The sequence below is a fragment of the Phocoena sinus genome, chromosome 9 (genome assembly GCF_008692025.1).
Source record: "Phocoena sinus isolate mPhoSin1 chromosome 9, mPhoSin1.pri, whole genome shotgun sequence".
Classification (NCBI taxonomy): Eukaryota; Metazoa; Chordata; class Mammalia; order Artiodactyla; family Phocoenidae; genus Phocoena; species Phocoena sinus.
This window is the reverse complement of record NC_045771.1, coordinates 42,752,041-42,776,970: the sequence shown is the minus strand read 5'-3', so window position 1 is coordinate 42,776,970 and position 24,930 is coordinate 42,752,041. Positions and strand designations below refer to the sequence as shown.

Here is a 24,930-nt window from a genome sequence, read left to right as displayed (position 1 = left end):
GCAAAATTGTTTGTAAATGCAAAATACAAGAAATAAACAAAATGCCCAGACTTAGGAGAATGGTTGAATTATCTATGGAATATGCAGAAGGGAATACTTACTATGAAATTACAAGAAAGAATGAAGATCTCTATGAACTGATATGGAGTGATATCTATGAAAGGTTGCTAAGTGATACCCAGAATAGGTTGATAAATCAAAATGCAAAAGACTATAGTATGCTACCTTTCATGTAAGTAGGAGGGGGTATAATAAAATATACATGTAATATTTATTAGTGCAAAAAAGAAAACAACTAAATGGGTAAACCAGAAAAATTGAGGAGGAAAATGTAAAATTATTTTTGTTCACAGATGGCATGATCTTATATGTAGAAAACATTAAAGATTCTACATACACCCACACACATAAACTGTTAGAATAAACAAGTTCTGCAAAGTAGCAGGATACAAACTCAACAAAGAAACTATGTTGCATTTCTATACACTAACAATGAACTATCTAAAAAGGAAATTAAGAAAACAATCCCACTTACGATAGTCTCAAAAAGAAAATATTAAGAATAAACATAACCAAAGAGGTGAAAGACTTACACACTGAATACATTGCTGAAAGAAATTAAAGAAGACACAAATGAAAAGATAGTATTTGTCTTTCTCTGACTTATGTCACATAATTATGCCCTCAAGGTCTATCCATTCTGTCACAGATGGTAGGAAAACCTTTAGCTACCATTTCCAGGGCCCTTCATTTGTGTGAGCCAGACTGACATCTAATATTATATTCCTTTCATCTGAAGGACCTCCTTTAACATAAAGGTCATAAAGTCTTTATTTTGCCTGCATTTTTGAAAGACATGTTTGCTGGATATAGAATTATAGATAGTATTTTTAAATATTTTAAAGATGCTTCTTGACTGTTTTGTTGCTTGCACTTTTTTCTTATGAAAAATCTGCTGACATCCTTACTCTTTGTTCTTCTGTATTTAACATGTCTTAATTCTATTGCTACTCCGAAGATTTTCTCTTTATTGCTGATCTTAAACAATTTGATAATATGCTTACTCTAGCTCTATGTTTTTTGTATTTGAGATTTACTGTTATTCTTCATCTCTGAGATTATAATTTTCATCAAATTTGGAAAATTTTTGGTCACTATTTCTTCAAATATTTTTCTACTTCCTCCCAACTCCCCCCATTTAGAAATGTACTTTACTTTTCCTATATGAAATGTGAACTGTAAAGGAGGGATTGGAATATCATCATTTTGCAATCCCTACTGAATTAATGGATCTGGTACTAAATGCTGATCATAAAAAGAGAGGCACCAGATAAATATGTGCCTCCTGACTGAAGAACAATACTATATACTTGCCAAAGGAATTAAATCTGAACACGTCCAGGTTTTAGACCCAAGTATTAATATAAATACAGAAGACAAAAGAAGATGTAAAGCGGCACCATGAGGACTCAGGAGCAAAATCTAGACCACAGAACCCTTCACATGTTCAGTGACCCAGATAAAAAAAAATATCCCGGGGAAAAAAACAGGGAGACATATTGGAAACCTATAGATAATAATAGAAACTTAAGTGATAAAACTATAAAGAAAAGCCTGGAGTGATCACCATAGTCAAGATAATCACTACTGTTTTAGAGCAGCTCAAGGGAGTTATGATTGAGACAGGTTACATGGAAGGCTTCTAGAATGGTTAGAAAAGTTCTGGTTTTGACTTGATGGTAGTTTAAGGATGTTTGCCAAGTAACAGTCCATTAATCAGTACTTATCAGTACTAGTCAGAACTAAGTACATAAAACATTGGTTTTATGAGGTTTTCTACATCTGTGCTATATTTTAGAATAAAAATGTTTTCATAGAAAGATGTTGATGAACACACTATTACAAGTCATCTACTTTGTAATACTGAAAAAGTGTGAAAAAATGTTGAAAAGAAAGGGCCTATGCCTTTTGGGAGAGATAAAGAGGAGAAATTACTTACTGGGAGGCGAAAAAAAAAAAAAAGGTATGGGGAGAAAAAATGTTAAAAACCTAAATCTCAAAAGATTCAATCAATGCACCATACATGGAAAAGTGCTATATTTTGGTATTTTTGTAGTAAGGCATCATTTCTGGTCATTGTGGAAAGAGAACATTCTAGGAACATTCCAGTGGAGAACATTCCAGGTTCTGACTTATGAATATCGGAAGTGTGACTATAAGGTAATAAAACTGATTTACTGAACCACCATTCCAAATACAACTCTAAATGAGTGTTATTCCATGAAAGTAAGTCACGTGAAGAAACTACACCCTTATTATAATTATGTTGCAACTGCTCAAAACAGTTTGGAACTCCTCTTTATAAACTATCTTTAGAGATTACTTCCTTATGCGTGCAAGAAAATAGGTCTTATTACTTTGTTGTTACACTATATTTTGATCAAGATCTGTATTACCCAGCCCAATCACCCACCTTATTCACAAGACTTTGGTCATTTCCAAAAATCAAATCCACCCTTAAAAGACAAAGATTTGCCACCACTGAGGACATTCAAAAGAATGTGCCAGAGTCTGTGAAGGCAATTCAGAGGAGTTCCAAAAATGTTTTGGGCAATGGCAGTGTCACTGCAGTAAGTATTTAGCTTACTGAAGTGACTTAGAAGGAAATAACTAATTTTTATCATAAATTATGGCATATTTTAAAAAGTAAGTCTTATTACCTTATTATTTAAAAAAAATTTTACTTGGGCATTGCCTTAAAAAGGTAAACTTTGCTTATATTATTTTGCAAGGATTAGATAGACAAAAAGCATTATCTGGGAAAAATTTTTCATGTGGGCAGTAATCCAGAAAGGGCCTTATTTATTCTCCTTAACCTATATTAAATGGGTAAACTTGCTATTTGACAGGTTAAAAAAAATCTTCACAAGCTTAACAAACACTTACCAATGTCATCAATAGAGATGAAGAATAATAAGAAGAAAAATACATTGGATTTCCAAACATCAATACAAAACAAAGGAGAACCGAAACCTGAAAATTGCAGAAAATAAATACATTTTATAGTTATTAGATAGATAGCATAATGCATACTTTGTCTACAGGGATATACTCATTTCCAATACAAACTTTATTTGCATAAAAAAGATTAATAAATAGATCCTGACCAAGTGATAACAGAATTTCAACACACTGATAGGTTCTAAGTATTTTCAACACCATAAATACTATACAGCAGAATTTAATTTTTTTCCCCTATTTTCAACTTGGTACAAAGAAAACAGGAAAAATCTTATTGTTTCTATTAACTCAATAATGGAGGGATATAATAAGAAAGACTTACTTATAACTATTAGTTTTCTAATCTGATTTTTGTTGAACTACTTGAGGATTTTCCTCACTAAGGAAGCTTTATTTTATGTTCTTACCTAAAAGATTTTTATTTTCTTAAGGGATATGTGTTTGGAAACTAATATAAAAAAACAATAATGCAAAAACATAAATTTCACAGAGTGTCATATTCATGCAAAGTGTTAAAAATCTCAGGTCTCAGGGAGAAAAGGCAGTTACAAAAGTAGTGACAATAATAATAAAAAAACAAAAAAATTTTTAAAGTTTCAGAGAATACAAAACATCTACAGTCTAGTTGAAAGTATAGTTGCTATAATATGGCATTCAGTTATCCTTCTAAATATTAGCAACATCATATGTATTAAATACTACTTGAGAGGGGGTATATAAAACAGTCAGTTCTATTTTATAAACCCTGAGATCTTATTTTAATATATGACTTATAAATATTAAAAATGTTACCAGGTGTATAGCAGAAACTAATAAAACATTGTAAAGCAATTATACTCCAATAAAAATATTCAAAAAACTGTCACCATGTTCATATAGATGATCTTCCGAAATTTTTTTGGCTCAATGTACCCCACAACATACATGGGAAATAATGAGGCTATCTGAAAAAAATATATAAAAAAAGCAGAAGTGAAAAAATGTAGAAAAGCATTTCACTATTCATACGCAAAGTAAATATAAGAGGAGAGTTATATTTCCAATAATGATTGTCAAAGTAATGTGAACCAACCTTCTCACTGAGAACTAGAAGAGCTCGAAAAAATAATAAAAGTACCTGTATGAAAGCCACAGCTTACTAATACAGCAAAAAAAGAATTAGGAAGCTAAGACCAGAGAAAAGGTGGAAATCTACAGAGATGAGCATGACATTTTGGGTCACTTTTCTTCTTCTGCCAATTCTAACAGAAGCAGATGCCTGCTAGCTGAGAGGCAGTTGAGAGATTTCCACACACTTAGCTGTCCGGTAACCCCAAGAATGAGATCTCTGCTAAGTCCCCAAGCTTTGGTTTGGGACTTCAAAGGGTTATACTATAAGAGAGAACCAGAAATCAAAGCAGTGCTCCAAAATACTGAAGCCCACTTTTGAATTATCTCATTCTCTGATTGCATGAGGGAGATTAAAGATTGTTAGCCCCTGTGTTTGCCTACTGGAAACAAATTTAATTTTCTCTGGAAGAAGTTAATATCGTAGTCTCAAATTAACTGTACAATTGTTCAGGTACAATGTCTAATACCACATCAAAACTAATCAGATATAGGAAGAGATAAGACATTATCACTAAGACAACAGAAACAGATCTATGAAGAATCTCAATCTAGTTCAGGGGTCAGCAAACTTTTTATGTAAAAAACCAGATAATAAATGTTAAGACTTGTAGGCCACGTACAGTCTCAATTGTATACTCTCCTTCTTCTTCTACTATAAAAATGTAAAAACTACTCTTAGCTCACAAACCATGCAAAAACATGTCTGGCATCATCAGCCATAGACTTTATGTTTGACATATGCACAGAAATAACAGATAAGATTGAAAATTCCAGAAGGGTACTGAAAGCCATTAAATAAAGAACCAAATTAAAAATATACAACTAAATATTACAATAATCAATAATAAGAAGTCAAAAATGGGTTTAAGCAGGTTGAACACACCCAAGCAAAGAAGTGATAAATTGGAAGATAGGTCAGAAGAAAGTATAAAATGACAAAGGGATGAACAACATATGAAAGAACATAAGAGATGTAGAGCATATAGTATAAAGGTCATACTTTACATCTCAGAAAGGGCTGAGGGAATTAAGTAAAATCTATACTTAAAGACATTATACCTGAGAAGTCCCCAGAATCTATAGAAAAAGAATCAAGCACTGATTCATAAAGTATTAGTAGCCCCCAGCAAGGGATAAATTAAAACAAACAAAACCCAACCACATATAGGCATGTCATAGTAAAAACTGCTTATAACCAAAGGCAAAGAGAAAACTCTTAAAAAGGGTCTGAGACTAACTGACTTTAAGACTTACTACAAAGCTGCAGTAATCAAGACAGCATGGTACTGGCGAAAAAAATAGACAAATTAATCAAAGCGATAAAATAGAGGGTCTAGAAACAGATCCACACAATTATAGGCAACTGAGCTTTGACAACTGCACAAAATGGAGAAATGACAGTCTTTTCAACAAATAGCGCTGGAAGACTTGGACACGCATGCATTAAAAAAAAAATAAATCTAGACCTAGATCTTACACCTTTCAAAAAACTGACTCAGCTAAATGTAGAACACAGACTAAAAAACTTCTAAAATATAATATAGGAGAAAATCAAGGTGCAATCTTATTTGAGGATGAGTTTTTAGCTATGACATCAAAAGCATGATCCATGAAAGAAAAAAACTGATAAACTGAACTTCCTTAAAATTAAAAACCCCAGCTCCACAAAAGACACTATTAAGAAAACTAAAGACAAGCCAGGGACTGTGAGAAAATCTTTGCATAACCCATATCTGATAAAGGTTTGGTATGTCAAATGTACTAAGAACTCTTAAAACTCATAAATAAGAAAACAAATAACCCAATTTAAAAATGGTCAGAAAGGGCAACCACTGCGTCAAAAAGGGTGGCGCAGTGGTTGAGAGTCCTCCTGCCGATGCAAGGGACATGGGTTCGTGCCCCGGTCCGGGAGGATCCCACATACTGTAGAGCGGCTGGGGCCGTGAGCCATGGCCGCTGAGCCTGTGCATCCGGAGCCTGTGCTCCACAACGGGAGAGGCCACAACATTGAGAGGCCCACGTACCGCAAAAAAAAAAAAAAGGTCAAAAGATGTGAACAAATAACCTAACCAAAGAAGATCTACAGAGGGCAAATAAGCACATGTAAAGATGCTAAACCCAATACTACACTAGGAACTGTAAATTAGAACAAGGAGATACTGCTACACACTTAATAGAATGGCTGAAATCCCAAAACCTGACAAAATCGGCAATTTCTTACAAAACTAAACATAGTCTTAACATACAATCCAACAATCACACTCCTGGGTATTTACCCAATTGAGCTGAAATCTTATGCCCACTCAAAACCTTCACATGAATGTTTAGGGAATCACCAAAGACTGGAAGCAGCCATGATGTCCTTCAAGAGTTGAATGGATAAACAAACTGTGGTACATCCAGACAATGGAATATTATTCATCAATAAAAAGAAATGAGCTATCAAGTCATGAAAAGACATGGAGGAACCTAAAATATATATGCCTAAGTGAAAGAAGTCAGTCTGAAAATGTGACACAACCTATGATTCTAACTATATGACATTTTATTTTGGTTGTACTTTATTTCATTAAAAATTGTACAGCTCTACTGTGAATTACAGTATTAACATTTATTTTAGAGGACTGAATTCACAATAATAATTATGACTGGGCCCAGGAATTCTTTTCTTTGGGCCTTTGAAAAGTTTCATGCAATTTAACATTTAGTGGTAACCAGATTATGAATTTGTTGTATAAGTAAAACAACAATGGATAATTCATTCAAGAATTCCAAAGAGATTTTTATTTCAAGAGGTGCCAGTTGAAGATAGTAATACTTTCAAGTAATAACCAATTTACCTGAATATAGTTTCCCAGAACTTTGCTTATAACTTAATTGCTTGGAGCTTAAAGTATAGTGTTCTTAGAAACGATGCTATAAATTCAAATCCATTCAATGGATACTAGAGGGCCAATGCTATCTCCACCCTAAAGAAACTTATTTGCTGGTGGTGTGGAAAAAAAGGCAAGGACACGAATATCTCTGCAAACTTCATTTCAGCACATTATCAAGTGCCTCATAAAGTAAGCTCAGGCAAGGTCATAGAATCTCAGAGTCAAAGAATGCATAAATTGTTATAAGTATATTCTATAGATCAACTACCCAGAATTTGGGAGTTTGGTGCTAATATCTTACTCTCAACCTTCCTGTCATTTTTTCTTCTCCCAGCGTAAATACCTTACTACCTACCTCCTCCCGCAAAATGGATGGGGAAGGCATAAAGTGGTTCCAACTAAAATTCCAGCTAATGGATAATCAGAACTTTACTGGATTTAAGAAATTTGTCCCTTTTATTAAGCTTAGAGTCTCTACCAAGGATCCCTCTGTTATTTTTTTTCAGCTTTATTGAGATATACTTGACTTAAAACATTGTGTAAGTTTAAGGTATACAACCTGTTGATTTGATACACATATATTACAGTATTATTACCACTGCAGTGTTAGCTAACACCCTCATCACGTCACGAAATTCTCATTTCATTTTTGTGGTGAGAACATTTAAGATCTACTTTCTTACCAATGTTCAAGTATATAAAACAATAACATTAACTACAATCATTATGCTATGTGATAGATCACCAGAACTTATTCATCTTCTAGTTGCAAGTTTGTACCCTTTGTCCAATATCTTCCTACTTCCCACACTCCTCAGGCCCTGGTAGCCACCATTCAACTCTCTGTTTCTATAAGTTCGGTTTTTTTAGATTCCAAACTAAATACTAATACATGATACTAATATTATATCCCATGATATAATACAGTATTTGTCTTTCTGTCTGACTTATGTCATTTAGCATAATGCCCTCAAGGTCCATCTATGTCCTATGGCAGGATTTCCTTTTTCTCATAGCTGAGTAATACTCCATTGTATATATATGTAGCGCATCTTCTTTATCCATTCATCTGTTGACAGACACTTAGGTTATTTCCATACCTTGGCTATTATGAATAATGCTACAATAAACATAGAAGCACAGATAATCTCTTCAATATTCTGTTTTCATTTCCTTTGGATATATACCCAGAAGTGGGATTACTAGATCACATGGTAGTTCAATTTTAAATTTTTTGAGGAGCCTCCATACTGTTTTCAATAGTGGCTGTACCAATTTCATTCCCACCAACAGTGCACAAGGGTTCCCTTTCCTCCACATCCTCACCAACACTTGTTATCTCTTATTTTGATATTAATCTCTTATCAGATATAAGACAAGTGAGATTACATCAAAGTAAAAAGCTTCTGCATAGCAAAGGAAACACCGAAAGGGTAAACAGCAACCTATGGAATGGAAGAAAATACCCCATATGTCCGATAAGGGGTTATATCCAAAATATATAACGAACTCATATTACTCTAGCAAAAAGCTAATAACAATTAAAAAATGGGCAAAGAATTGAACAGCTATTTATCCTAAGAAGATATACAAATGGCCAACAGATATATGAAAAAACACTCAATATCATTAATCATCAGTGAAATGCAAATCAAAAACCATTATGATATATTATCTCACACCTGTTAGGATGGCTATTTTCAAAAAAACAAATGACAAGTATTAGTGAGGATGTGAAAGAAAGGGAATCCTTTCACATTGTTAATGGGAATGCAAAATTATGCAGCTGCTAAGGAAAACAGTATGGAGGTTCCTCAAAAATTAAAAATAGAAATAGCATATGATCCAGCATTTCCACTTCTAAGTATTTATCCAAAGGAATTGAAAACAGGATCTTGAAGAGATATTAGCACTCTCATGTGCACTGCAGCCCTACTGACAATATCCGAGATATGGAAATAGCCTAAATGACAATCAACGGTCAAATGGATTTTAAAATGTGTTATACACATACAACAGAATAGTATCAGCCTTAAAAGAGAAGGAAATCCTATAACATGCAACAGTATGGATGACAATATTATGCTGAGTAAATTAAGCCAGTCACAGAAGGACAAATACTGCATGGTTCCATTTATCAGAGGTATTTAGAATAGTCAAACTCACAGAAATAGATAGTAGAATAGTGATTGCCAAGGGCTGAGGGGAAGAGGAAATGGGAAGTCGCTAATCAACACACATAAGATTTCAGTTATTCAAGATCAATAACTTCTAGAGATCTATTATACATCATGTGTCTATAGATAACAATACCTATACTGGACACTTAAAAATCTATTAAGAGGGTGTATCTCATGTTCAGTGTTCTTACCACACACATACACACAAATACACTTTAAAAAATTTTAAGGCTCATTACATAAAAATAAAAGGACTATATAACAACTGTGCACATAATGATGTTGCATCAAAATGCTTAAAGCAAGGGGCTTCCCTTGTGGCGCAGTGGTTGAGAGTCCGCCTGCCGATGCAGGGGACACGGGTTCGTGCCCCGGTCCGGGAAGATCCCACATGCCGCGGAGCGGCTGGACCCATAAGCCATGGCCGCTGAGCCTGCGCATCCGGAGCCTGTGCTCCGCAACGGGAGAGGCCACAACAGTGAGAGGCCCGCGTATCGAAAAAAAAAAAAAAGTTTAAAGCAAGAATTTACACAGCTAAAAGTAGATACAGACAAATCAGTTATAATGGAAGACTTTAACACATTCCTCCTCTAGTAACTGAAAGCAAACAAAAACAGTAGAAATCTAAAAGATTAGAATAATACAATTAACAAACTTTGCTTAACATACGTAGAACCCCATATCTAACAAATATAATCAATCTTTTAAAATGCAACAAAAATAGAAAATACCTGGGAACAAATCTAATGAAAGATCTCTAAAAATCTGTATTAACATTATTTATAGAAATTAAGAACTAAATAAGTAGATATATATCATGTTCTTTGATCAGAAGACACAATATTTTAAAGATCTTAAAAGTTTTTATTTACTGCAATCACACTTATTGTCAAACTGAAAAGGAAAGGAATACAGTATGTATATAAATTTGGGGATGGGGACAAGTCTAAAATATAGGTTTTAAGAGAGACTGTGAGAAAGTGTGTCCAGATCATTTAATAAAATAACTATAGTTGTTAAAAGTTCATAAATTTACTTTGTGAAGAAAATTAATCTTGACACTAATTATGAAAAATGTATCATACAGATTCTTAAATAGAAAAGCAATTAGGTAATACAGTAGACTCAATTAATTATGGTTTTACAAAAGGTATAGAAGTATGCTTTCAATGCATATTTCTTTTATTAATGCTTCATGAAAACTGAAGGTATTTTAGTAAGGAAATAAGACAACACACCCAAGTGTGTGGCCGTCAACAGAAAAGAGTTGAAAGACCCTAGAGATGCAGCAAAAATAAATTGGAAAGTGTTGGTGCTCTGAAGTAGGCTGACTTGATTTTAACTTAATCTCTGAGCCTCAGTGTCTTCATCTGTAATCGTAAATTAATAATACCCATGTGCCTGGACTCCTTGAGGATTAAATAAACTATAATACTGAAGTCTGGTATATGTTAGTCTCCCTTTCCCTCCTCCCATAGACCAATACTATTAGGATATGCAGATCTAGAACCCCCCTTCTTAAACATCATATTTACACTTCAGCTAAAAAAAAAAAAAAAACTTCACAGGAGAAAATTATGCTTAATAGCTGTACTGTTGCTATTTGAACTGCTCGTTGAAAAGAAAGCCCTCTCATTGAGATACAAGCAGCAGAGTCAACATTCTGTTGTGAAAATGTAGAAAACTGACTTCTTGCCTCCTTTCATCATACTTCTCAAGATAAGTAGTTCTGAGGATAGGGCAAAATTTGTTTCCATGAAACAATAAAGAGTTTTTAATCTGTTCAAATGCTTGGACCAATTTTGTTCCTGAAATCAGAAATGAGTACAGACATTTAAAATAAATTTTAAATAAAACTGTGTATAAGGAATGAAACTATAAATCCCTTCTGTAAGCTAATTCTTGATTCCCTGTTTACACATATAGAATCAACTATATTTTAACCACTGTGGCCACAATAAACATTGTCAAACTAATAGAAAGAAATCAACCTGTAGACTGAGTTTAACAACAAGATGCAAGGTCAGACAAAGCTTTCAGAAAGAGAAGCTGACATTTATATAAGAGTAGCTGCGGGCTTCCCTGGTGGCGCAGTGGTTGAGAGTCCGCCTGCCGATGCCGGGGACACGGGTTCGTGCCCCGGTCCGGGAAGATCCCACATGCCGCGGAGCAGCTGGGCCTGTGGGCCATGGCCACTGAGCCTGCGCGTCCGGAGCCTGTGCTCCGCAACGGGAGAGGCCACAGTAGTGAGAGGCCCGCGTACTGCAAAAAAAAAAAAAAGAGTAGCTGCTTCTACATCCAGAAGAAGAAACATCAACTCCCCTTGGAAAAAACCATTTTGGTGACCTTTCAGTTTTGTAGATCGAAGAAATCTTCTTGAACAAAAGGTTTATTTGACTTGCCAAAAAACTGTCCTTTCTCAGCCCCTTGGTGTGTGAAAGTTGATGTTCAGTAAAGACAAAGGTACTGGAAAAAAGTTTCATAAGCAGCTATGAGTCTCCTGGAAAACCTTTCTGAGACTCACCAATACTTGAACATCTCCAAAAAACTAATATAATCCTAATTTGGCAAGACAGAACCCCAAGGAACTTGAGAAACAAACACATTGTGTGGATGATAGAATTCCGAACTTGTGAGCTCACTCACAAGAACTGTACACCAGAACTGCAGTCTTTTTTTAGGAGAAGCCTAGTTCTACAGACATCATCAGCATTTAGCTGATGCTGAAATTCCTTATAACTCAACTCAGCTATCTCAGCACTGCAGGCGTGCTATGAGACGTTTACAAGAAAGAAAATGGTGCCACTCATAAGTAAAAGCACAGAGTCCAGGCCAATTTTAGTGTGAAGCACTTGGCATCTATGGCTGTTAGTAGTTTTCTATCTTCAAGAAGGTGAATTTGAGTTCTTGACGTCAGTGCAACCCAGGGGGTTTTAAGTGCACACTTGGCCTCTGGTTCATTCAGAAAGCTGTAGGACAGGAAACAGGACTTGTCAGCAGGACAGATTCAGATATTTCTCTTCAGTAGGAGCTCTCAAAGAAGTCTTCATGGTAGCCTCACCCCAGGTGACAGCTCAGGAGCAAAGAAAGAAGATGCACATCACATAAATGCAGAAGCCACTCTGGCTTAGAAGATCCATAACCCATGGAAACTTCTGCAAGGGAAATGACACTTAAGAGAGTCACTTCACTTCAGGAAGCCCGAAGTCAAGGCATCCCCCTCAGGAAGAACTTAGCTCACTTACAATTTCTTCCTCTCGGATGCAATTAGGCAATCACCAAGCAACGTGCCTAGTAACATCATGGTCACACAACACTAGCAGGTTTCTAAGGGAAGAGAGCTAGAAGGTTAACTGAGGGTCAAATTCCATGCAGAAGGGGTAAGTTTTGCTAAACAGCAGTGTGGTGGCTTTGACTGTGTACCCAGATTTCTGAATCCTCCAGATACAAGTAGTCTCATTTCTGGCTTCAACAGTGAGGCAAAAACATCTAGTCCTGATATTTGGCCCAAATAAATAGCCGATGGGCTTATTGTTGGAAGAGAAACTCCAGAGTAGGAAGAAAATAATCTTCTTATAAGCAGGATGAGGTCATGGAGTCACATTAATTTAAATATTAAAAGAGATATGGCTTTATACATATCCCAAGCAAAGAATCAGTTATATAAAGAAAGAATATGAAATTGACAACCAGTTTTGTATAGATATATTGATACTATCTCTTCCAGAAATAATCTGCATCTCTATCACTTCTGATTTTATAACCTCCTTTCTGCAACTACCCCTTTTACTGTCCTTGGTCATAACAATCTCTCCTACATGAATGGGAATTCTCTAATAAAATATAAGAAAATAGGGCATATTATAAATTAAAATCCAGTTACTGAATAAGTAAGTCACAATTTCTCAGTTTCTTAAGAATGATAATGCTTTAAGGTCTTCTCACTCCAAATATTCTAGGTTTCTACAACTGTTGCTTGTAAATTTTTTCCTTTAAAATATAGCCAGTCCTTGAGTCCTTCAGCCCCATTTCTCAGACAATATGTGCAAGAGACATGAACTAATCTTAACTTTAATCTGTGAAAAATATAATCAAGAATAAAAGCCTTAGAACACTCCCAGAAAAATAACATTGAATTATCTTCACGTTAGTATTAAAAAAAAAAAACAGAAGCAAACAAAACTTCATACGTTAATTCAGAAAACTAAAAGCTGGGAGTTACGTCAGCATCATGGCAGCATAAGGTGTCCTGCTTTTCTGCCTCCCCCTTTTAACAACTAAAATTTGGCATCCACCCATGAACAAAAGTGCCTCTGTGGAAGTTGTGGGATCCAGCACCATATGCCAAGGGCCCCGGAAGGAGTCTTGCCCACCTATGTATCTGGTAATAGGCAGACAGACCTCAGTACAGGCTGTGGAATAAGCAGGAGCCAGTGAACTAATCTCAGCTCTTCTCAGCTATGGTTGAAGAAAATCTGGATACTGCTGACTTGGGCAGACACCCACAGACAAGAGAGCCCTGTAGAATCCAGTCTTCCTGAAGAGAGGCTCAAGCACTTCATTGGAGCAAAAATATATATGAGTTTGGATGCACTAGAGAAAGAGGAACTTTGTCAACACCACCTTATCCCCAAGGTGGCACAGTGAGAGCCTGAACTAGCCAGTGGCAACCTCTCCCATGGGGGAAAGGGAGAATGATGAGTGTGTGCCTGGCATCCCCAGCTATGCAGGACATTGCTGGAAAAAACAATTTCTTTCCCACAGCACTCAGAGCTCTGCGGTGCGACCTCCTTGACTGGGGCAGGTAGGAGATTGAGAAAGAGGCAAATAAGAATATCAGAGGGCATTAAAAGGATGCAGTTCCTTCTGGTTGTGCTCAGGACTCTGGCAGGAAACCTGCCTACCAGCTGCTGAGAAAACTACCCAAGGATCCCTCCACTTGGCCTGCAGGCACTCTTGACACCTCCTGAGTGTTAAACTCGCACCTCTCCCGACTCTGCAGCTGGCTCCTTTTTCATGTTCCTTAGTGTGGCAGTAAGAGTGAGTTCTAGTAGATAAGGAGCTCATGTGAAAAAGAGGCCAGGGTCTGTGGGCCTGTCTAGAAAAGACATACAAGCTTAATAATTCTGCCACAGAGGGAGCAAGAAGCATGAAGCAGGTGTATCCATATAAGGTCAGAGAAAACCCCAGATATAAGCAGGATGAATGAAGAATATATCCCACCTGAAGGCAACCTGAAATGCAAAAACTGCAACACAAAACTTCAAGGAACATTAAGAATCAAGGAAACATGAATAAGAATAACATGAAATATCACCAAAAAATCTCAATAGTCCTCCAGTAACCAAACTCTAACAGAATTCTACGATTTACCTGATAAAGAATTCAGAATAGTTGTTTTGTGGAAACTCGATGAGATACAAGAAAATACAGAAATACAATTCAATGAAATCAGGATAAAAATACATGAAAAACATGAGAAGATTAACAAAGAGATAAAAATGATTAAAAGAACAAAACAAATTCTGGAACTGAAGAATTCAATGAATGAAATGAAAACTGCAATAGAGTATCAACATCAGAACAGACCAAACAGAAGACAGAACAGTGAGTTAGATAGGAACTTTGAAATACGCTGTCAGAGGAGAAAGAAGAAAAAAGAATGAAAAAGAGTGAAGAAAGTCTATGTGATTTATATGAAAATATCAAATGATCAAATAAGAGAATCACCAGAGTTCTATGAAAAGAGAGGGAGAAAGGACAGAAAGTTTATTTAAAGAAATAATAGCTGAGAACTTCCAAACCTATGAAGAGATTTGGACATGCAAGTTCACAAAGCTAATAAATCACCCCATTACTGTAATTGAAAAATACCTTCCCTAAGACACACTATAATGAAACTCAAAAATCAAAGACAGAGAGAATCCTACAAGCAGCAAAAAAAAAAAAAGGACTGTAACATATAAGGAACCCCCATTACTCTATCAACTACAGTAATCAAAACAGTATGGTACAGGAATAAAGACTAATATACACAGCAATGGAACAGACTGAATGACCATAAGTAAACCCATGCATATACTGTCAATTAATATTTGACAAGGAAGCCAAGAATACTTAGGGGGAAAAATAATGTCTTCAATAAATGGTGTCAGGAAAACTGGATATTTACATGAAATTGGACTCCTATCTTACACCACTCACGAAAATTAACTTAAAATGGATTAAAGACTTAAATATAAGACCTGATGCCATAAAACCCCTAGAAGAAAACTTAGGGAATAAGCTCCTTGACCCTCATCATGGCAATGATTTTTTGGATTGTAACACCAAAAGCACAAGCAACAAAAGCAAAAATCAACAAGTGAGACTACATCAAACTATTGATAAAAAGCTTCTGCACAACATAGGAAACAATCAACAAAATGAAAAGGCAACCTATGCAATGGGAGAAAATATTTTCAGATCATCTATTAGGTGAAATATTAATATCCAAAATGCATAAAGAACTCATACAACTCAATAATGAAAAAAAACTGATTAAAAAATGGGTAGAAGAACAATAAATATTTTTCAAAAGAATACATCCAAATGGCCAACAGGTACATGAAAAGACACCCAATATCACTAATCATCAGGGAAATAAAATCAAATCCACAGTAAGATATCCCTCCATACCTATTAGAAAAGTTATCATCAAGAAGACAAAAGAAAACAAATGTTGGTGAGGATGTGGAGGAAAGGGAACCCTTGTGCACTGTTAGTGGGAATGTAAATAAATTGGTGGAGCCACTATGAAAAACACTATGGAGATTTCTCAAAAAATTTAAAATACCACTACCATATGATCCAGCAATCCCACTTCTGGGTACATATTCCAAAGGAAATGAAAACAGAATATTGAAGAGATATCTACACATCCATGTTTACTGCAGCATTATGCACAATAGCCAAGGTATGGAAACAACCTAAGTGTCCATCAACAGATGAATGGATAAAGAAGACATGCTACATATATATATATATATATATATATATGTATATAAATATATATACATATATATATATATATATATATATATATATATATATATATAAATCCTGCCATTTGTGACAACACAGATGGACCTTGAAGGCATTATGCTAAGTGAGATAAGTCAGACAAAGACAAATACTTTATTATATCACTTGTATGTGGAATCTAAAAAAGCCAAACTTGTAAAAACAGAGAGTAGAATGGTGATTAACAGGGGCTTGGGGGTGGGGGAATTAGAGAGATGTTGGACAAAATATACAAACTTGCAACTAGAAGATGAGTAAGTTCTGCAGTTCTAATGCATAGCATAGTTATTATAGTCAATACTGTATCATATAATTCAAAGTTGCTAAGAAACTAGATCTTAAACATTCTCACCACAAGAATGAAATAATAATTATGTGATTGATAGAGGTGTTAAATAACACTATGGTGTTAATCAGGGTATAATCATATTGCAATATAATAATGTATTGATACATCGTATATCTTAAACTTACAAAATGTTAATTACATCTCACAAAAAAGAAACAACAACAACTAAAAGTATAGTATAACTTTTGAATGGATAGAAAATCATTAAGGCAATATCAAAATTACCGAAGGAGCTAAATTAATACATTTCCTTGCCAGGAAATGATGCACATTAGAAATCTATTCTACTATGTTGGCATATGCAAATAATGAAAACCACAGAAATTCTGTGTTAGTTATAGACCAAATATAAGGAAGTAAGGCAGAGGGAATACTCTTAACATGCTTTAAACATGCAGCATCAATTAAGTTGTGGTTATAACTTCATTCTTTGTAGACAATTGGCAGCACAAGGATTCTTGGCAGAATTTCTCACTGCTAATAAAGAACATCATTACATATTATCAGTGTTTGTTAGTTAGGTGGAAAGGAGTTCTAAAGAAAAATCATAGTAGGAAATTTCATCCAAATTGACCTTTTACTCTCTGCTTCCCCAGCTCAGTTTCTTGCTATTAGTTACTTAGTTGTTTGAAGAAACAGGATATGGCCTCAATTCATTGAATAATACCATGATTAAAGCTCTGAGAAATGGTGTCCAGTAAGATTCTGCTCTTCAGACAGAACAGCCAACATTTAGCTGGATTAGAAGCAGAAATCCCCTACCATGAAGAATCGAAGTGGCCCTTACCATGTTGCACAGCTGGGCACCTAAAATGATTCCTCAGACAAAAGGAAAATCTACAGGAAGGTTTACAGAGATCATCTCAAATACCAACAGGAAAAATTATGGATTAAAATAAGAGGAAAAAGTCTTTTGCAGGTTTAATATCTGCCTGACTAACAAACACATTAACAGAAGGCAGATTTATATGATTAAAAAAATCACACATGTATATAAACTTTATAATTATTCCATATTTTGAAAATCTATTAGGGCACAAATATAATCACATTTAAAATTTCTCTGTAATGAAAAAGAATATAAAAAAAGAATGTATATATGTGTATAACTGAGTCACTTTGCTGTACAGCAGAAATTAGCACAATATTGTAAATCAACTATACTTCAATAAAAATTTTTTTTCCTATGGAAACAACCAAGCACATCTTGCATTCAACTTAAATTAGTTTAAAATCATCTTACCTGTGTAAAAAGTATAAACTGAGCAAATTGCCAGGGAAGCATAAAAGCAACATTGGAAAGGCACAGTGCAATAAAATGCTTTTTACTATTGTTCGATGTCCTTAATGGAGAGAATTGACACCAGTAAGTTTTACTATAAAAGTAGCCTATCATTAAACTGAATGACTAGTTGCAAAATGCTAAAATCTATTGATCCCCTTACCTTTGATGTTAGACAACAAAATATAGTTAACTTTTAAAAGCTCATTAAGAAGAACTTAAAATATTTGGGTTATAAAAATGCTTATAATAAAACAAACAAAATTAGAGCTTTAAATAAAGTATTGTATCTAGTTTATCAGTAGGTATCTTAAACATATAGCACAGGGAATTCAAGTCATTATTTTGTAAACTTTTAATGGAGTATATAATCTGTAAAAATAATAAATCACTATTCTGTATACCTGAAACTAATAAAATATTGTAAATCAACTATATTCAACTAAAAATTTATTTTTATTTAACTATGCATGACATTAGAAATTTAATACTCCAGCAAGAATGTCAGAAAAAAGAATCTGAACTGACCTTGCATACCTCGAGATATTTATACTACATGAGCAGCAATAACTTTCATATACCACCACTTTTATGTTTCAAAAAACAATGAAGAAAAGTATAAGTGCTGGTGAAATAATAAGCTAACGACTATGAGAAAAACTTAAAGAGATTTTAAACAATGACTTTAAAGAAATAATTCTGGAATACAGTTAAACTAATGCATATTGAAGTTTAAACCGTCCATTCTGCAATCACGAGATTTATCAGTAACCAATACCTTTTACCACACAGATTTTACTACCTTTTAGAATATGAAAAAAAGAAATGCACGTATTTTGTGTAAATTATAAAACTGTAACTCTTCTTTTTATAAAGGTTGTATTGGATTTCCATAAATTCTTGTACTGCGGTATATACATTTTCAAAAACAAAATTTTTAATGATCATATTGTTTAATAATATTATCACAAAATATATTCACTAAGTACTCAGTTATCTTTATAAAATAAAAATTACTTTTGGCTAAGGAATGGAGTATAACACATGCACTCAAGGATACAATTCTAAATGTTCTAATTAACATATTTAATTCCATGAACTCTCTGATTGGTTAGACTAATATCACTTCAAAAAATAAAAATGGAAAATAAACCATCTTTCTAGAAATTTAACTGGGAATGAGTGGGGATAAATAGGCAGCTTCCTCTACCATAATCTTTGAGAGAAGATAAGGTTTAGAGAAAAAATATAGAAATCCGGATAGGGATCAGATTCCCAAATCCATATTCAATCCAAAAATAAACTTTCATGTAGGTTAACAAATCACAAGGTAGTCTGTACCTTTCTAGAGGTTGGTAGTCACGCCAGTATGCCTTTATTTACCTTCCTTAAGCTAACATACAAGGGCCTTAAATGTCTACATGGCAGTGTGCTAAGTGCTCCACGGTTAAAGAGATAAATGTGGCACGGTCTCTGTTTCCAGTGGCATTTTAATACATTAAGTGTATGTTTAGACATTTGTGTATGTATGCTTTATTAACAAATTTACAGTTTTAAGAAAGAAAGAAGACATATACACAAATGATCTTAATATAGGCAAAATCTGATGGGTACTAGTAAGTGAACTACGAGTTTCTCTGGGAGTTTGGAGGGGACAGTGATCACTCCCTCAATAAGAGATCTCATGAACATTCTATGAACCTATCTCTATGGTAAAGTTATTTATAGTATTCTACTATTTATGTTTTTGTCGTTGTTCCTCAGACTTTTAAAATTTCTGAAATGCTTATAAAATTAATCCCAACCAAAAAATGTGTCCAGGAAAAACAGTTGAGATGAAACTTTGGCTGAGTTTCTAGAAACATCTGTAGTTCCGATATAGTCATAAACATATGAATATGGATACTCCTTATCTATCCAACCTAGCATTTCCCAAATTTATTTGTGCATTGAACACTTTTTTTTCATGCTTCATCAAAACCACAGGATGGACAACAATGAGTCAGAGTACATAAGCATTGAGGGAAAAAAGTAATACTTTCTCAAAAACCTTTGCATCTTTACCAAATATATATGAACACATACATATTGGTTTATTAAAACATAGTTATGTAAAACCTGTAGCCTAGACTCTTAAGTGGAAAACGATTTTTTACATAGCAATTTTAGATTCTTTTTAAACTGGACACACAATTTATTTTTGAAGTAATTTTTTAAAATAGAGTCTAAATTTAGTAATTATAATGATAGGCTGAAGTAATTTTGAGAAACTTACAATTTAGCTAGTTTCGTTTTATAAATAAAAATTACCTGAGAATCACAGTTAAGATGTACATCTGAAGTACAAGAAATGGATATGAAAAACTTTCCCGGAGAGGTGGTGTCCACATCACCCGAGTAGCCTGAAATCAATAAAATGCTTACCTCACTCTATGTTCCATTGCAATAAACACAATTAATTTAAAAAATCATGGGTGGGCTGGTTTTAGTAATTTTAATACTAGGCTCATTTACTTCCGGATACCTGGTATAGCTCCTCAGTTTTTGGAGTTCTCTTACAGCACATAGCCATTAGGTAGAGAGCCATTAACTAGCAAGTCCAGAAACAAGTGAAAGATAGATCAGGCCAAACTTAAGGACACTCGAAGGACAAACAAGATGATAGGGTTAGGAGCAGTGAGAATTCTGGGAAAGACATACCAGATCCACATTCCAGCTCTTCAGTGATGACCCTGGGCATCCCAGGGCTTTGGGATTTATACATGCTCAGAAAAATATCTAAACAAATGTCACCTAGGGCATTCACAAACACCAAATGTTTACACACGACAAGTTTAATGTGTATAGACACCCACTACAAGTAATTAAGACTGTCTCTGAATTTGTGAAATATACCTTTGAAAGAGTTAACTATAAATTTCTAAAAACAACTAGAAGTATTTGGGATTCACTGATATGATGTATACAATGAAAGTATTAATTAAATTTTCATATAGACTTTAAACCTATTTCCAAAACATATGGATGGGAATATTATAAAATTTTATATCAAGAATTCTGAAATTCTAGAAAGAATCTAAACTCTTACAACTTTGCAAGAGTCTTAAAATTTATTGCTCTTCTTCCAGGAAACCAAAATTGTAAACCTTGGAAGGTGAGTTACGGTATGTATAAGAAGGTCAACTCATAGTGTCAGTCATCTGGCATACTCAAAGAAAAGGTCTTGTGTTTATACTAATACACTGGTGACTGACAATGTGTTTGTTTGCTTTAAGTTAATATATTTAAGATACTTATGTATAATTTTTATGATTCCCTTGTCTAACTGATTTTTTAAAATTAATCAAGTATCTACCTTTCCCAATAGTAATGGATAGAGACTTCTACCCTATATAATCTGTGCCATAACATATTACATATTTTGCTTCCAAAAACTAGCAGTCAGATTCTTCCACTTTTCTTGGCCATATCCTCAGCATCTAACACGGACTCTGGCACACGTTTTGTACTTGATATTTTGTTGAATGAATCTATCATATTCTAAGTAAGTTTCCATGAACTCTTTTTAGGTGGACCATGTCTTATTGGGCTGAGTTAGTAAGTTAATTTGTATTTTGAATTCAGCATTTTGTGTAATTAAAAAGGCAGCATGATGTAACAGAAAGAAGTGAGGTTTTAGAGCCAGAAAGAGGAAACCCAGTTTCATCATGGCGTGAATGTGGAATCTTGAGTACGTAACTTATCCTCTCCAAATTTCAATTTCATATCTTCTACTGTGAGGATAACAGCCACCTCCCTAAAAATTTTGGTGGGAGTGAGATAATGTACATAAAGTGCCTAAACTCAACTAATATAGTACTTCCTTTTTCTATAAAATATATGTAACATATATACCTTCTAAAACCAGGCAAGATAGCTCACACCATAAATTCTATTTATTATGTAAAAATGTGGATCAACATGATTAAAACATCAACTTACAACACAAAGTTCTTTAAAATACTGCCAAGTCCTAAGTAATATACAATTAAATACTGTTTTGATGAATAAGTTTCCTTGTTCCTATGCCACCCCTTCTATTTCTACAAATTATTTTCTAGAAAACAAACCTCTCCATGGTTGAAAAAGTAGCATAATACTGTAATTAGACCTCCAAGTTGAGTCCCACTGTAAAAAAAAATGTATACAATCAAAATTCATGTAAAATATAGTGAGTTTTTCACAAAATTATCTTAGATTTTTAAAATGTCATAGTACTAAACCATATAAAATAACAGTAAAAATTTCAAAAGTACCCATGTAGTTGATGTTTTATTCTTGAATGTAAAAGCATACAACGTGTACATACAAAGTAATCTGAATGTCATTAATTTTATATTTAAAATATTTTCTATGTAAAATATTATATGTGAACATAAAATAATTTTTAACAAACAGGCCAGCACTTCAGAGTTTATACTGCATTCTTTGAATATTCTGAGTGGAGGCAAATTTTTGTCATTCCAAATTGGATTTCAGTGACTGAGAGATGAAGAGTCTAACAGTTTCATTTAGCGGTAACTGAACCATCTAAACTACTGCAAATATTCTTTTGTTGAGTCCCAAGAAACAATGTAGAATACAAAACTGAGATCAAGGATGGCTGATTATTATCAAAGATTAAAAACCACATCTTAAAGCTGCCTTTTCTTTAAAGTATTGTTCATCATTATATACACAGCTTCAGACTCGGAAGACAATAAATACTGGTTGAATGATTGAAAAAAGGAAGGAATGAGTTTAACAAAACAAGCAGAGGAAAGCCAATGGGAAGTAATTTACCTTTAACAGTTTTCACTAAGGGAAATTCAAAGGACGCACATCAGAAAAGAAGAAATTGAAAGGAGGAAGGTGTGAGAAGCAAGAACAAATGCTGCATATAGAAACTAGGAACATGTGGATAAATCTAAGGAAGATTTGACAACAAAAAATAACAGTGATGACTGCTGTGGAGCGGTACTAGAAGTACTAAATTATGGTAATAATTACAAGATGCTAGGGGCCGTTTTGAAGTAAAGTGTTCTGAAATTCCTTGTACTGATCAAAAAGAAGAGGAAAGATATCAATTAATTTTAGACTTGATCAAGTTAGATATGCATGTTAACATTTTATCATTAACCACCAAAAGAACAGAAATGGAATATCTACCTTCCAAGTTAGTGCCAGTGCGAAAGGGTGGCCAAGGTAAGAAATAGAAAAATTTCCCCAAATCCCTATTTCTTTTGTTTCTCATATTCTCATATGCCATAGTTTCTAATCTCCTCACAGTTTTGGTGACACTTTCATAGCCAACATATGTTATATCTACATATCCTTCTTAAAGACTGAAGCCTAATAATGTATTTGATATTCTAGAACTGTGTAAACAATTTAGAGAAGACTTTCACCTTCTGGGTAGCTCTCCCAATGAAAAGTACTAACTTTTAAAATGTCTTAGTCTCGTGTAACGTTTTCCATATTTGAAAAAAGCATAATAAATAAAGTATTTTTTAAACTAGAACAATTTAAAGCCTGTTAACATAATCTAAAAGTAATCCTTTCCCTCAAAATACTGATGAGCTTATGTATTTTTCCTATCTGACACACATATAGAAAAGTACATAAAAATTTCTAGATAGCTTATAGAACACTTATAAAGTGGATATTCTTGTAACTACCATATATCACTGAAACAGAAAACTGATCACACCCTGAGACCTCACCAGCCACTATCCTGAGTTTTGTGATTACCAATATAACTGCTTCTATATACATATCATACTATCATTTAATCTGTTTAAACTTTATACAAATGTAAGTATGCAGCATTTTTAAATTTTGTGCATGCCCTGATTCATTCAACATTATATTTGTAAGACTTTTCCACATTGATGTTTGTAGCTATAGTTCATTATCATTGTTGTACAGTATTTCACTGTATTAATAAACCTACAATGTGTACACTTCTCTGCTGAAGGACATTTAAGTTGTTTCTAGTTTGGAGCTACTACAAACAATGCTGCTATGTTCTTGTATATATTTTCTGGTGTACATAAAAGAGTTTCTTAGGCATATTTACTTTAAATTGGAATTGCTGAGTTATAAGGTACCTGTATCTTCAAATTACTAGATAATGCACACCGTTTTTCCAAAATAGCTGTACTAATTTATATATCCACCCACCAGGGTTAAAAGTTGCCTTTGTAAATCTAGTAGGTGTGAAATGGTATCTCATTGTGGTTTAAATTAGTCTTTTCCCCATAATTAATGATGGTGGTCAATTTTACATGTTTATTGGCAATCTGGAATTCTTCTGGGAAATGTCTATTCATAAATATTTTGTCCGATTTTCAGTTGGGTGGTCTATCTTCTTAGTCTTTGTCTATCCCCTAGAATATAAATTCCATGAGGACAGGGATTGTTTGTTTTGTTTTCCTAGCACCTAGAATAGTGCTCCCAGTCACAGTAGGCATTCAATAAATATTTGTCAAATTAATGAATGTAAGTCTGGATACCACATTGCGTACACGCTTTGCAGTATCTTTCCCCAGCTTGTGGCTTATCTTTTCATTCTATTATATCTTGAGGAACTTAAATTCTTTTCATCAAATTTATCAGTTTTTTTCTTCATGGCTGGACTTTTGTACCTTGTTTAAGAAATCCTTTCTTACCCCCAAGTTACTGATGATAATCTTCTATATAACATTTTAAACATTTTATAATTTTGTCTATCACATTTGAGATTTTAATCCAACTAGTATTTGTTTTTCATAAGTTCTGACTCTGCTTTGTTCCATATGATCTCCCCATTATTTCAGCACCATTTATTGAGAAGCCTATCCTTACTCATTGATCTGTAATATCCACTTTGTCATATACCAGGTGTATATCAATGTACATTTCTGCTTCTGGATTCTACTTTATTCCAGTGGTCTATTTGTCTACCTCTATGTCAATATCACATTGTCTTATTTACATTAGCTTTATAATACAGAAATAATTAATGAAGCAAGTTCTCATATTTCCTTCAGG

The 24,930-nt window shown here is 34.0% G+C and overlaps 1 protein-coding gene across 1 annotated transcript in view; it reads right to left on the bottom strand.

Moving 5' to 3' along the window:
• Positions 1 to 24,930, bottom strand: part of DPY19L2 (dpy-19 like 2) — a 95,225-nt gene that overhangs the window by 48,299 nt on the left and 21,996 nt on the right. The window contains exons 7-11 of the mRNA XM_032643570.1: positions 21,990 to 22,047; positions 20,191 to 20,282; positions 17,842 to 17,941; positions 3,888 to 3,965; positions 2,947 to 3,033 (exon numbers count right to left, since the gene is read on the bottom strand). Of these exons, the coding sequence (XP_032499461.1) occupies positions 2,947 to 3,033; positions 3,888 to 3,965; positions 17,842 to 17,941; positions 20,191 to 20,282; positions 21,990 to 22,047 (415 nt within the window). The remainder of the gene's footprint in view (positions 1 to 2,946; positions 3,034 to 3,887; positions 3,966 to 17,841; positions 17,942 to 20,190; positions 20,283 to 21,989; positions 22,048 to 24,930) is intronic.